Genomic DNA, 15,364 nt, shown 5'->3' on the forward strand with positions numbered 1-15,364 from the left:
GTTATTTCAGACTTGTCTTGTTGCTGGAATAGTTCTTATGAGGGTTAGATTCATCCTTTTTTACACTGGATGTCTGTCTTTATTTACTAGCCATCTAGCACCAATTGTATCCTAGATAAGGTTCACTGTTGCTTTTTTCCTAAGCTATTGAAACCCAGATCAATTACTTTTGAACTGTACTTTCCTGGAACGGTTGAAGTGTATATATTTCTTTATAGCCTCAGAAAGGACAAAATTAGATCAGTTTAGGTGCCTTAACTTGTTGGCATAAATGGATTTATTTTAGCCTTCAGATTAAAATTTCCTGGTCATTGTTACGCTTCTTCTTTTTCATAGACAATTGCAGCCTGTTCATGACAATTCTACCTCTAGGTTACTGGTGTGTATTTGCTTGTATTAATTTCTACTCAATGGAGCTCTGTGTTTGGGTCTTCAGAACATAGATTTTTCTTCCTTCTGAAAACAAGTCAAGCAGCAGAAAGTGGTTGAGGTGTGTTGATGATGGCTATGCAACAAAAAGGTGTTCAGAAGAATCTGTCACTGTCAAAACAAATTACCTGTTGAGTTTCTCTCTTTGTTGGCTTCTTCTCAGCCTTTCATCATTTGTTTTCTTTGAAAACATCCTTCACTTTTTGAGAGCTTTACCAGTAATACGTACCCCTCACAGCTTATGGAGGTGCCTGCCAGTCTCTTTCCCCCTCCCCGAAAAAACATGAGGCAATTCCTCTTTTGAAGCCACAAGATGATGCTTTGTTAAATTGGTTCAGATGTTTTTTTGTAGTTTTTCTGAAGATGGTATAGTCAGCAAGCAAAAATTCTAGTGAAGACAGTAACATATGTTACATTAGACTCTGCATTTTTAGTAGCGTAACTGAAATACTGAAGGAGGTTTAACGAGTTTGACAGCATTGATGTCATTAATTGGCCAAATGCTTCAGTTACAAAAAAAAAAAAGGTCAAGTTACTGACAAACAAGGACTTGAATGTCCCTTTCTAACAAACAGTAGTTCTCCTGTGATAACATTTCTGTATCCTCTGTCCCTCTTTGACTGAACACCAGTGTTCTTCCGTGTTTTTGTTCTGAAAGGCTTCCTTTCTGTAAGCTTGTGCTTTTCCATTCACCCATCCATCCCTTTAAACACCCTTCCTGTACTATCACCCCCTTTGTATAGTCTGTCATTTAGGACTGCTCTAGGTTCTTTTTTCGACGTGACCAGTAGAAATCTCCTGTCTTTTGGATTAAAGAATTGTTGGAGGTTTTAGTTTTATCTCCCCTTTGTAATGTGGACAATATCAAGCTTTTATCAGATTCATTTTTCAGTATACTTAGGAAATTTGTTTCAGGAAACAAGTCCTTTTTTTCCTTTGTATTTGGGGAAAAAAAAAAAAGGCAGTTGACTTGAAATGAAAATAGGTGTTTGTTTCTCTGGTATAAAAGTGGGTGCAGCTCTTAACAGAGCCTTGCTCTTTACACCTGTTGTGGAGAAGGTTTTCAGGTTCTTTGCCTGCTCTTTTTAAGCTTCTGCTTGTTGCCTGGGACAGCCAGAGATGGAGAATGACTTCATGCTTGTGCTGTGGTTCTGGACAGACTTGTGCCCATTGTTTGGATCCCTGTGGGGAGCAGCAGCGGCTATGTGCAGAACCCTGGCTGTGCAAGCAACAGAAGTGTTTGACATCCTCATTCTCCCAGGTTGGGGGGTATGGAAACACCAGAACCAATTGTCAAGAGCTGTGGGTCATGTGGGGCTTCATGGGGTGTTCTTTGGTGAAAATGCTAGTAATAGTCTAGAAAAGAAACTGAAGTTTAGAATCTGCTGTAAATCAGACTGCAGCCTCTTCTGTTTTCTTTTAAGGTAAGCATGGATTAAAAAGTATGATGTAAATACAGCTCCATAAATGCAGTGTGTTGTGGGAGCACATTACAGCAGCCAGTGTTAGCGAGAGGACTAAAATGCGTTTGTGTGTTTTCTCTGTGTTGTCAATCTAAACCTGCAATATATCCCTGGAATTCACCTACCATTAACTTTTGACTGTTCTCAATAGTTACATTTCCTTTACAGGAGTTTAACCCTTAATAGTTCATCCTACTTGTTTTAATATTATATATTTTTTTCATATTTTGTATACTTGCCTCGTTTATTTTCTTTTGTTGTGTTTTGTTTTGTGTTTATGGCCATGTTCCCATTTCAGAGACCAATGTCCTCTAACTGATGAGCAATTGGTTTCGGGGTAAGACCAAACATTCTAAACAATCACCTTTGTCTAGAATGGCTTTCTTTTCTCACCATCCTTTTAATTGTGCTTTGTTTCTGGTTTCTGTTTTACTGAATGATGAGATAATTATATGCTAAATCACAATGTCTGTAGGAAACATATTGCTAAAGGTTTACGCTAGGATAATTACACAGGTCCTACTAACATTTCAGTGTTTCCTGTAGGGTATCCAGGACAAGTGTGGTACTGTCCCTTCTATGAATTGAGAAAAGTTGTGACCCTCTGAGAATGCAACAAGTGTACCCTTGGCGTTTGAATTATTCCAACAAGGAGCCCTAAACCAAATTGTTTTCTGATGAGCAATGACTTAAAAGTACAGATCAGTGAGCAAACTATTTAGTCCCACAGTAATTATGGAGATCTCTTCAGAGACCTGGTTTTGAGCAGCTGCTCTGGTTGCTTGTTCTTGGTGCCCCTAAGCTAAACTGGAGGACTGCATTACACCCCCTTTTTGAACGTCTGGAGGGAAAAGTGCTTATCTCTACCCAGAGCCCCGAAAGTATTAAACTGCATCTCTAGTCCCTGCTTAACCTAAAGATGCTCACCCAGATACTCAGCTCCCATTCTAAACCGCTTCAAAGAAGAATTTAGAAAAACCCTGCTTTGAATTCCTGTTAAAAAAAAAAAAAAAAAGTTTTTATCCCTTCTTGGGGAAAAAATGAACTTGTGATGGAGATTCTTCCCCCCTCCTTTTCCGTGTGCTAGGGCAATTGTTGTTTCAGCTGGGTTTCCAGTGGAGATACTGGTGACAGCAGTCAATCTGCACTAGTGTGGTTTGTATCGTACTGCTGGATTGTCTGCTTTTACTGCTACATTAAGCTTGTGATAGGAGTGATAGGATATTTGGGGCAAATCAAAGCTTTTGGGTTTTGTATTTAGTTTCCTCCTGCTGAATTCTTTGGTCCAGGAGAGGTTTGCTTCCCTCTGGAGATCACAACGTGTGGACTAATCTTGTAAAACAAGGGACTGTTACTGCCCAACTGCAAAACCTGATCTGCTTCTAACAAACTCCTGGGCTCTGAGAAGTCAGTATTTTTAGGTCATTGTAATACACCCCAGAGATTAGAAAATCAGTATAAAAATATCTAGACTAAAAATGTTATTTTCTAAGATGAGATGATGGTTTGAAGTGATGGGAATAATGTATCTGCTGTCCCTCAACCTCCCCATTGTCCTGAGGCCTAAGAAATATATAAATTATGTAGAGCATGGAGGGGTGGGGAAATCCCCAAACCAGCAAAATGAATAAATCTAGGCTGCCAGGTGAGGAGAATGGGCTGGAGTCCAGGTCCCTTGGGAGAGCCTGCGGTGATACCAGGTGTTTGTAGCCAGCAGGTAGCACCCATGTAGCCCATCATAGGCTTCTCTGCCCCGAGCCTGTCATCTGGCTGCACTTGCAATATCTCCCAGAAAGACAAGTCTCTGCTACTGAGAAGATACTGAGGACTTTACAAAACTCAGCCTTTTAATCTTCTCTTCCCCACAGAGCCACGTACAGGGCTGCGCAGACACGGCTGCTGGTGTCATGAGCTCTCCTGGGGAGCTGCTGAACTCTTACGTTCAGTACCACATTTATCTGTTGGTGTAATTCCTTATAAAAGTAAAATCTTTAACAGCAGTGAAAGTCATCATAATGATCAATTTTCCAGTTCCCAAGCTATCCTTTGCCAAGGCTGGGGGAGGGAGGAGTAACGCTTTTCTTACCAGCCAGCAGGAATTTTCTAGTTTCTCCTTCTCCCTTCACCCCCCAAAGCATATGCTTGTTTTGGATCCATCGCTGTTAGAGTCTTTCTGGCTCCATGGTGAGCCTGTTAACGAATACAGCTGAATGGGGCAAAAAGAGGGGGAGAAGCTCACTGCTGTCATGGTGACATTTTTCCTATTTTGAACAGAATCTCCAAGGGACTGTCAGTCCAGGTCCTGTTTGAGGACACTTTACCCTTTCTGCATGAGCTCCAGGTGTTGTGCAGTGCGGTGGCCGAGGACCATGGGCTCAGTGGCCCCAGGAGTCTCTGGCTAATCTCCCCATCCCTCTGCTTGCCCTTAGTGAAGTTTGGAGCAGAGCAGCCAGAGATTTGCAAGTTTGTACAGAGCTGCTCCTTCCATAAGCCAAACATAAGCAGCGTGCTGTGGTCAGGATTACCTGTTTGTATTGTACAAACACCGGGGGCTTTGAGAGTTTGTAAAGCCTCCATGTTGTCCTTAGTCTTTAGTATGTGAAAATAGTAAAAGAAAAGCCCCCTGGGTCATGTGCAGATGGATACACACAAAAGATCTGTGTGCATTTGTCTGAATTTCTGTAGTACTCCATAGCTCAGAGAGAGCCAGGAAAATGGTACATTAATTCCTTCTCTGGGCATGGAGGGCTCACTTGTGGCCAAGAGATAAGGTGAGCGCAGCACACGCCCATGCCTGCCCTTTTCTCTGGGCGATACCGGGCTATCTGGGGTACCTGCCTGCTGGAGGGGGATGGTCTGGCAGGGACACACATCCCTGAATGTAAATAAATAAAAGGAAATTAACATTTTCATTCTTAAAAACCATGGTCTCATCAGAAACTGGTTTGAAATTAATTTGGTTAAATGGGAGCCTCTAAGAAACCAGATGAGGGAAGAACTTGCTAATGTCAAACCTTGCACCGCTCCTGTTCTAGAAGGAGTCGTTCCCTCCAGCAGCTGAGTCCCTCTTCCCTGAGGATTTGAACTCCACTGTCTCAGGGGACACCCTGAGAAAAACAAGTGTTTGTAGAGACCAGATCGATGTCACAAGGCCATCGGAAAGAGCAGAATTCCTCTCGTGTCACGCTGGATTCTTACCCATTTTTGCAGCGACACCTGTCTTTTCCAGGGCAGGCTCCTTGTAGACACTTGCTCTCCTGTCTCACAGCTGCCCTGGTCCCACCACTGAACCAGAGCAACCCAGTAACTCCACGGGCAGCACTGGGAAAGGCCTGCCCTCTCATGAGGTTGTCTTAGTTTGTTTTGTCAGATGAGGAGGCCCAGGTGAGGCCAGGCAGCTCTCAGAAGGGTGCTGCTGCTCTGCTCAGTAACTTTGAATCTCACAGATGAGATTTGGGAAAGGGGCCACAATCATTGGATGTAGGTTTTTTTTTCTAATTGAATCAGCTCTTTCTTGCCTTCCCCTCTGCCATACTGGGTGGCTTAAGATCTCTGTTGTGCTTGAGTTGACAGGCTGTGTTGATATGTAGTTGCTTAGTAAGTTCATTAACCTGCAGCTAAATCCAGGCAATGGCTAACTTGAGCTGGTTTTATATTTAAGCGGACCGCATCTAATCTTTCCAATGTATTTTGCTGAGCATGTAATTAAATAAGCATGACCCTGCAGTCTTTGTCATGAATGCTTCCTGTTTTATAATTGTGGTGATCTGAGAAATGTAATTAAGGGTTCTTAATTTCCGTAATTGGTGCTATTCTAGGTACAGCAATCTAGACACAACTTTAATTAAAAACTTGTAAGTTAAATATATCTGTATTTGGAGGAATATTCCGGGGATATGCTTTTTGAAAATTGTAGTAACTTCTCTTTCTGCTCCTCAAGGTTTTCGGATGTCATCCTGGCAACAATTTTGGCTACCAAGTCAGATATGTGTGGCAAAAAGTTTGAACTGAAGATTGACAATGTTCGCTTTGTTGGCCATCCCACGTTGCTTCAGCATGCCCTGGGGCAGGTATGGTATGAGGTCCACTCTCGGGACCTGCCTTCTTTACAAACTTCCTGGCTTAATTAGGAAACTTAGAAAATATATCCTGTTTTTACTTCCAGATGCTCAAAGCTGTCTTTTACTTAATTCCAGATAAATACAGTGAGTGGCAAACTGTGGGAACTGTGTCGGTGATTCTCAGAAACCCCTTCTGGTTACTGTAGAAAAGCAGTGTGGATAAAGTGGAGTAATACTAAGCAGTCCAGCTCAAAAAGCTGTTTCTCCCTGTGTTAGTTATTGCAAGTCAGCTCTTTAGCACCTCTAATCAGTGTGGCAGTTAAAAAAGCCTGAAACAAACGAAGAAAAATCTACCCCAAACCTTCACAAATGTGATAGAAGCCACACCAGCTTTGTTTGAATTTTGACTCTTTCTGCTGCTCAAGATGCTTCACAGGGCTCAGCTGGAATAGGTAGGATGTTGAAAGAAGTCTAAAATTTTCTTTGGGACAAAGTCAGGCTGCTGTTTGCATTGAGACCTTGCTCTGTGGTCTGTGTTTTAGCTGCTTGGAATGAAAGCAGTTGCCACCTAGGGTATGGAAAAGGCCCTGCTTAAGTCTAGGAAAGAATGCTTCTATGTGCAAAATATTCCGTGTCTCATTCCCCCTTCTTGATAGACCGTAAAAATGAACTAGGGTTTGCTCATTTCTGAATCCAACACTGATCTCTGTCACTGAATTGCTTTGGTCTCTTTTTTCATCAAATTGTCTAAGTAATTCATTTTTTCAGGAAAAAAAATCTGCTTGCCAATTTTATCATCCTTTCTATCTATAATTAGAGGTGCAAGCAGCTTGTTGGCAACTGCTGCTTGATATTTAGAGGACCAGACAGCTTTAAGGATCGGAGGATACTAGTGTTCTGCTTTTGAAACTCAGTTGTGAGTCTACAAGAAATGTGATGGAGGATCACCAAGATTCGGTCCTCAAATGTTTAAACTGCTTTGGAAGGCAGAATTCAAGTGTCCCCACGCTGTGCAAGTCCATCACCAGGCCCAGGGTCCTCCAGGAGCAGGAGGAGACAGGACCAGAGAGACAGGGCTGCAGGACAAGGGTCCATGCGGGAGGCAAGCTGTCTGTGACGATGTGGGTCAAAGGTGCATCCAGGAGACAGGGCTGAGACAGGCACACTTGCAGGGCCTGGACTGAGCTGGAATGGGGCTCCAGGGCTGAGCTTAAATGGGGCTCGTGGTCGTGGGTTGGGGTGTGTGTGGGGGGACTATTCAAACTTTCTGGTGCTCTCAGGGCCCTGACAGCAGTGGTGTGTTCTCTCACAGTATCAGATTCCTTTATTTTGCTAATCTCATCTGAAAGGCACAACTTCATAAATGTGGTGTAAATTACGCTGAAAAATTGTATTTACATTTTTGCACCATATATTATTATTATACAGTCTTTCCACTTTCCTGTCAGTTTTATCCTAGCTGTGTAAAATATCTCATCATTTTCAGTTTATCTAAATAAAATTGCATCTGGGTAAATAAATACAGTTATTAAGTGCTTTAAACACTTTTTATTACTTCTCGTAGGATCTCCTTTTTGTGTGTATCTTATCACCCCAGTAATAGTGTCCAGAATCTTATAGATGTTGCAGCCATCTCTGCCTGTTCATCTGAGTCTAAATCTGAGAGTCCTTTGCAGTTCAGAGGAACCTGGATGGAGCTCCTTTCCCTTGGAGCAGAAGCAGTGACCAGAGCAACCCGACGGTCTCTGGTTTGGGTTTCTTCAGAGTTCACACTGCAGCAAGTTAATCCACAGGACAGCTCAGCAAATTCTTACTCAGATGAGATTCAGGAGTTACAAGAGCACGAATATTTAATCCTGTGTGCCAGAACACCTTTTATGTAGCAATATTCTGAAATCTTCAGATTCCTTCAGCATTTTCTTTTCCAGTTTAGTCATTTCTTCTTCTTTGTTTTCTACACAGAAGATGATACTAAATCTATCCTGCATCACAGTTAATGTAAATGGTGGTAGTCTCTTTGATTTGAAGGAAGGAACAAGATCAGTCCCTATGCTTGGAAATCCTTTTGAGTCTTTATTGAAGATCATAAGGCATCCTGGAACTTCTAACTCCAGAATAAATAAACACAGTAAATTGACTTTACCGCCCTCTCATCACCGCCTTTTTGTTAGAACTTCACTTACATTTTAGAAAAAAAAGGAAATATGTATCGCTTCTTTTAGTTTCTCTGATTTTTAAGACTACTGAGTATAAACACTCAGATTTTGGAGTTCACTGCTGAGCAGTTTGGTGCTGATGCTCAGGACCTGCCAGGAAGCGTGGATGTGGCTCTTATCAGCTTCTCTGTGTTTGCCCCATCTCAGACTCTCCCTTAGCTACATATGTACGTGTGTTGGGTAGAGACCGAATATGAGGTTCGCTGGGTGTTGTAGCTGTTTTCACTTGGGTTTGGGTGGGGGTTCAGCTCTGGGGATAGCAGGAGTGTCCTCTGGATTTTGTGCTCCATCTTGTGGTGACGCTCGCTCCATTCCCAGTTGTTAGTCTCAGGTGTGCAAATTCAACTTGCTCCTCTTGGCTTCCACTGTTCCTCCCCACCAGAAAGTCTGTACCTGCATTAGGGCTGAAGCTCTTTGCTGCAGAAAGAATGAACGAAGGGGGAGAATGTGTTCAAAATCCTGCAGGAAGGAAAAAGCAAACCTTTTATTTTAGTACGGCGGTTCTAGAGCATTTTTTTGTTCTGATAAAAGCAACAGTTTGTAACATGACATAATCCAAATGGGGAGGAAAGGAAAGGGAAAGAAAGGAAAGGGAAAGGAAAAGAAAGGGAAGGAATTTTGTGACCTCGGATGAGAAATCTATGGACTTCTCTTTAGTTAAATATATATATAACAATTGTGATAAGGAATTCAAACCTACGGTCCCTAATGATGCTAAAACGCAGTAGTAAAGACACCTAATAAAACTGCTCTCTTCTCTGATACTCATTTCCATGGTCATGACCAAAATGCTTTGGTTTAAGTCTTCACAGCTTCTCAGAAAATGCAGTGTTGTCAAGTAAATAGGACACTTTAATTAAAAAAACCCATAGTTTTAGTTTCTACAAGTCAAATTTCATGGTATAGTTTGATTTGTCTGCTCTCTTTTCTCAGCAAACTTGTTATTTGACTCACTTAGGCTTTTCTCTTTTTTTTTTTTTTTTCTGGTTTTCCTTTTTTTACCTCGTTAGTGGCTCCAACTAACACTAAATATATTTTTCAGGTATCCAAAACTGATCCCTCACCGAAGAGAGAGATGCCTACTATGATCCTCTTCAATGTGGTGTTTGCACTGAGGGTAAGGACTGTCTTTGTTCCGTCTGACAGTGGGATGTGCTTCGGCTGTATAACAGAATGCAGTGGGCTCACATGCCAGTAACCTCTTTTAAAACATCCGGTGCCTGATTTCATTGGGATATTTTAATTTGAAACAACGAACCCAACCAAGGTACAATATGACACTGACAAGTGGGACAGTTTTCCAGCCCAGTGGAAAACAAGTATAATTTTCTCTTCAGGACATTTTCTGGAGTTTTGGTTTTAGATACCCAGAGTGCAAAGGCATGCAAGAAACCACTTTGCAACATGAATATGAACCAAGTTGAATGTCCTGTATGTGTCTCCCGTTATTAGTGAGCTGGTAACTCTGGCTCAGGACAGCACTGTCTGGAGCCCTTACTCATGCTATATGAAACAGAGATGTGCCTTTGCCCAGCGCCTCTAGGCTTTTTTTTCTAATTAAACGGACAGTGGTTGAAAGCTGCCTCCTCTTGGCAATGAGATCATTGTAAAGGGAGAGTGCCAGGAGGCAACAGCTGTAGCGTTCTAAAGGATGCTCTGCAAGAACCTGGAGCAAATGTGTAATTTTTGCTTGGAATTTTTTTCAGGTCTACTCTGTTGACTCTATTGGTATCTGTGTTAGGGGATCCTGACTTGACTCATTTGGTGGTACAAAACCCTAGAAATTTCATTATATTTGAGCATTATTTGATTTCTGCATTCTGGCTTTCTCTTCCCAACCCACAGGCTGCATCTGTGGAACCAACATTGTTTTTGTGGCATGTACACGTGAAGAAACATTTTAAAAATGAAAGGAGGAGGTGGAATAGCCATCTTTATGGAAACGGTTGATTTTTGCTTGAGTGGATATAATGTAATGATTTGAAAGCCTCCAGTTCCTTGCTTGTGAAATGCACTAGTACTTTTGTTACCGCTGGCCTCCCCGCGGTGACTAACAAGGACAGGGCCGCAGTCTGGAGGGCTTGTCCTGAGTTGAGGAGCAAGGTTTCATAAAAAGCAATTTTCCCAGCAATCCATTTGAATCAAGCAAGAAATAGTTTGCTGAGTTCTGCTGGAGGTCCAGTGGTGTTGTGCTTTGGGACATTCTTAGGTCAGGAAGTACTGAATTTGTGATACAGGAGTTGATTTTAGATTTTGAACGTTAAGAGACATCACCTTCAAGAATGCTGTTGTTTTGGTGTATTGGTAAAGCACCGCGCTTTGGTTGTAGGTCAGTGTGTGTCGATGCTCGTGCAAACACAAACATTCATGCACATTGAATCATGTGGAAGCAGAAGTGCTAAAACCAATGCTCCTTCATTCACAATATTGCAAGAGCTCAGTGAAGGACCATGAAGACTGTATCTGGCCCACATTTTTCTAGAATCTAATTTGTAGTGGTTTTCCTAGGGAAACGTGCTTTTTTACATTTTGGTACTGTGATGATACTGATATAGTTGTGTCCATAATGCAACACAAATCATATTTGGCAAATGAGACACTCTTATTTCATAGAGAACCTTCAGGTTTCTGGAAAGTGGACATTTTTTCCTAGCACAATGTAGCGCCGTGCGGGGGGTGGGTGGAGGCGTTCTGAGATAACGCTGAGAGCCCATCTGCAGCGGGCAGACCTCGGGCAATGTCCCAAACGCTATAATCAGCACTGACCCTGCTGTGTTTAAGTATGAGGGTTACCAACGTGTCGTGACTCAGCAGGAACAGTGGGATCCAAAAATGATGACTCATGGTTTGCTGGTTTACGTGCCAAGTTATCACTTGCTAGAACTGTAAATTCCTTTAAATGTCTTAACAAACATGAAGCAGCTGCTGGCTCAGACTGGAGCCACCGAGGCCCCTCACCTTGTCAGCTGTACTTACACGACAGGTTTTTCCAGCACTTTCATTCTGAGACTTGCACAAATGTAGTGTTAGTAATAACCCACATTTGTGAAATATTTGGGAGCATAAATCCAAATTCATTCTGGTTTGGGATCAAGTTCTTGATCATGTGCTGGCAATTCTTAGTTACAGTCTTGTCAGTATATAAGGCAAACATCAGTATGGCAACATGGAGTGGGTGGGCTGTATTAAAGGCGCTGCAGACCTTACACTCCCAGTGAATTTAACCCGAACATTGTGACATTCTCCCTTTTCAAACAGTTTGACGCTTTCTCACTGTGTGCAAGTGAGTTCTTTGGTCTCTTTGCTGGCAGAAGGCCCGTTAACAACTGGAAAAATAAACCAGACAGGAGTGTCATACTCCAGGTCTTGTGTTCATTTGGTGTGCTTAGAAATCCCTGAGTCTTCTCTTTACCTTTGGACATCTCTGAGCTTCTACTTTGTTGCTGCTAGAGAAAATTCCTTTCTTTTGCCAGTTGCCAAACAGGCTGAGTTTTGATATCTACTGAAGATAACTTTTGGCTACTTATCCATCACTGTAGTTCCATAGATGTGATTGTGGCTGAATGACCGACTCTTTCTTTTCCGTGTTGCCTGTAGGCCAACGCAGATCCGTCCGTGATAAACTGCTTACACAACCTCTCCCGAAGAATCGCCATAGTCTTGCAGCACGAGGAACGTCGCTGCCAATACCTGACCAGGGAGGCCAAGCTGATCCTGGCTATTCAGGATGAAGTGTCTGCCATGTCAGAAAGTGAGTGCTGAGCTTAACTGTGTGCAGGAATATGTTTGTCCAGAAGTGCTTTTTCAGAAAAGTACTGATTGTGCCATTTTACTTCTTTTGTGTCTGGGATCAATATGAACAAGTTTTGGTGCTCTTTAGCGTTCCGACAGCTTTGGCTGCATTTTGCCTCATCCAAGATCACTATCCCTATGCCAAGATGTCAGCCTTAGAAATGAAGCAGCTTGTTTACTTTCCTTGCTAGCTCAGTTCAGTGCGATCGCTGGGGAATGTGCGCTGAGCCATCACATTTGGGTCTGCTTGTGAGGCTGAGATGGAGAAACTCATAGGTAGCCTGCTTCACCCAACCTAAAGGAAGTTTCCCGTGCTTTAATGCTGTCTGCTGCATCACCAGGCTTGTGTGGAAACAACTCTTACAAGTTGTTGCCATGGCTAGCAAATAGTTACAGAGCGTTTTTATAGACTATACTTCAGAGCAATTTACTATAATATATGCACTATTTAAGGCGAACTCTATCTGACAGTGATGTATCATCTTGCTGCAAGCATTAACAATTGAAAGTAACATGTATAAAAACAAAAACACTTAAAATCATCACTTGTCAAATTCACAGTTACATGTGATTACGGAGTTGAGGTTTAGGAGAAGTTGGCAATGTATCACAATTGTTATTTTAACACATAGCTCGAGTTATTGTAAAAGCTTTGAAAAATAATTGTGGATTAAAAAAACATGGATTCTGTCCCTAAGATACTGGTTGATACCCAGTGGGGAAAGAGAACACTCTCTTTGCTTTGAAATCAGTTGTTTGCTTTCTTGTTCTGAAATTTTCCATAGGTACAGAAGGACCACAGTCACCTTTTCATCACATCCTACCCAAGTGCAAACTGGCCAGGGATCTTAAAGAGATGTATGACAGGTAAGTGGTAGCTCGTAGTATGTTGTTTCTCACTGGAACCTCTTGGCCTTGTTTCTTAGGGTATTATCAACATCTTCATGCTGCTGACTCACTGGGATTTGGGTTCAGTCCAGGTCGAGCAATGTGAAGGCTGTCAAGTGAAATGTTTGCAGAATTTCTACAGTCATCTTTACCGTGGTCTCCCTTTGGTTCTTGAAAGTTGGTGATGTCTGTCACAGCTTTAAGAATTATTGTTTTCTTTCTTAGCAGAGAGGCATATAATGACAAGTGAATTGCAGAGCTTAAAAGTGCCATAATATGAATATCGTATCACTGTAGAAGTGCTCTAAACCTGCAGCTAAGAGAGAAATGCTGTGTCCAGCACTGATGGCAAGTCAGATACTGCCCTGGCTTCATTTAGTGACACTGTTTATGTCTGGACAATGAATTTGGATTAGGCGGTGAAACTTTCAGCAGCATGGAAAGTGTAACATGCTGTTTCTTGACTGGATTAAAAGTTCTGGCAAGGATTTCAAAGGAGCGTGGAGTTAGTGTTCCCTTTCAGCAGGAGCTGGCACCAACCTCCCCGGCGTACTTCTGCTCTGAGAGCTTGTCAGTGCTGACTCCTCATGCGGAGCAGACACCTCTGTTCAGGATACGTGCTTTCTGAAGGACCTCGACAAAGGGGCACAGAAGGTTTTGGTGGGGAGGAAGATGATGTGCCCCTCGATTTGGGTGTTTGTCAGGGCTTGGGAAAATTACTCTTGAGTTCCTTCATTGACTGTAGGGGACGTTGTGTGGTATCAGACAAACTCTTTAGCCTCCCTAGATCACAGTTCCCCTTGTACAAAGGGAATAATTGCAAAACCCTGTAAGGTGAGGCACGGAGAGCCTAAATAATGTAAAGCTTGCAAAGCACATTAGAAAACTCCTAATAAGTTATTCTGTTACGTTCAAGAGCTGTGAATTTCAGCCTGTTTAGAAGGAATGTTGTGTATTGTTCCATATCACTCTTACAGAAGGTGTACTAAAGTTTAAAATAAGGCACTTTTTATGTAGCCTGTAATTCTAATATTAAACTTCACCTACGACTTTTCTCTGTTCCTCTGGGGCCATGTACTTGTAACTGGGCAAACGCTGCTCTTGTTCCCAAACATTTTAGCGACACAGTGACATCTTGTGGCACTTGGCTGTGGAACACACAGCCCGAGCTCACGGAGTTTGCTAATACAGCCCTGCCCTGAAACGAGCAGGAACAGACTGACCACCGAGAAACACACGTCGGTGCTGCCCCTAGATGTAAAATAAGGCAGAGTCTCCCTCATTTAGACATTGTGAGTCAGTGAGAAGTGGTGGAAGTTATATTTTAACACTTTTGAATGATGTTGTCATAAGCAAATATAAGAAATAAACTGTTGGTAAAAATATGAAATGAGCATTTGGTTGGAAAGCTCTATTTGAAGAGCAGGTAACAGCGTCCTTGACTGGCTGGGCAATAAGGTGTGTTCTGCAGTATTTTTCCATTAATGCTTCATATGCGAGAATAGGAAATGTACTTAATATACCTTCAGTGAGATCAGGTGAAAGGGGCTGCAGCACCTTGCTGGGCAGGCATGGAATTAAATTTTTTCTTTGGTCAGGTAGAAGAAATGGTCTAGAAATAGGATTTTTATTCTACAGCTCTAAAATGAAGAGTTCCAGATTGGGAACAGCTCTGGAGTTAAGTCTGTGCGGTCGTTTATGAAATGAGGGTTAGTCACAAGTGACATGGGATCGCAGAAAAAGCAAACAGATAAGAATGCATAAAATAGAAGTCTTGTCTGTAAGATGGAAACCAGTCCTGCTCAAGATTGTAAATCCCCTGCTGCAATGAATACTGTATCCAGTTTTGGGCACCACGTTTCAAGAATGATTTGGGCCACCTACAGAGTATGGAGGAGTGAGAATGACCTAAGAGGAAAGATGGAAAGATTTGCTTTGTTTCTTTTAGAGGAGGAAAGACTGCTGGGAACGGTAAGTTCTCAAATGCTTGCAGTGACAATGTGCTGTCTTAAATTTACAGAGTTTTCTGGCATAGCCTTTGGCATAGGGGAACAGCTCAGTGAAGTGAAAAGAGCACTTTGAATTGCAGATGGGAACCCAGCTCTCCAGCTGAGATTTGCTCAAGCAGCGTTTCCTGGTGTCTGCTGAGTTCTGCAGTCCCAGTCACCTCTTGAATTATCGGGGTTGCTCCAGAGGTGCTGTCTGGCCCTTGGTTTCCTGTAGATGGTGCTGAGGTATTTCAGGCAAGACCCAACATGTCCTTTATCAAGCCGGTTTGTACAAAACCACAAGTGCATGAATCTCTTTGTAGTTCAAAATGTCCCTTGCGTTTTGAATGAAGTGCCCATATTTTGTAAGGCAGGAATCAATAGCCAGGTCATCTTGACTGTGCCACTATTGCTGTGATAGTGACGCGGTGTTCTTATACTGACAGTTTAGAGGCAATCAGCATCTAGTTCCTGGGACCTTTTTTGACTGTAATGGAGAAAGCAAACAATAATGTTTCTTTTTGATT

At 42.3% G+C, this 15,364-nt stretch overlaps 1 protein-coding gene across 5 annotated transcripts in view; it reads left to right on the forward strand.

Moving 5' to 3' along the window:
- The window catches only part of NPRL3 (NPR3 like, GATOR1 complex subunit), a 43,077-nt gene that overhangs the window by 3,210 nt on the left and 24,503 nt on the right, over positions 1-15,364 (forward strand). For 3 of the 5 annotated variants that reach the window (XM_065850672.2, XM_065850669.2, XM_071815262.1), the window contains exons 3-7: positions 2,191-2,229; positions 5,833-5,962; positions 9,212-9,286; positions 11,767-11,920; positions 12,747-12,828. In XM_065850672.2, coding sequence (XP_065706744.1) covers positions 5,879-5,962; positions 9,212-9,286; positions 11,767-11,920; positions 12,747-12,828 — 395 coding nt within the window. In that variant the 5' untranslated portion in view covers positions 2,191-2,229; positions 5,833-5,878. The remainder of the gene's footprint in view (positions 1-2,190; positions 2,230-5,832; positions 5,963-9,211; positions 9,287-11,766; positions 11,921-12,746; positions 12,829-15,364) is intronic. The other 2 variants (XM_065850671.2, XM_065850670.2) reach the window with 1 other exon arrangement.

Source organism: Patagioenas fasciata, chromosome 15, assembly GCF_037038585.1.
Source record: "Patagioenas fasciata isolate bPatFas1 chromosome 15, bPatFas1.hap1, whole genome shotgun sequence".
Classification (NCBI taxonomy): Eukaryota; Metazoa; Chordata; class Aves; order Columbiformes; family Columbidae; genus Patagioenas; species Patagioenas fasciata.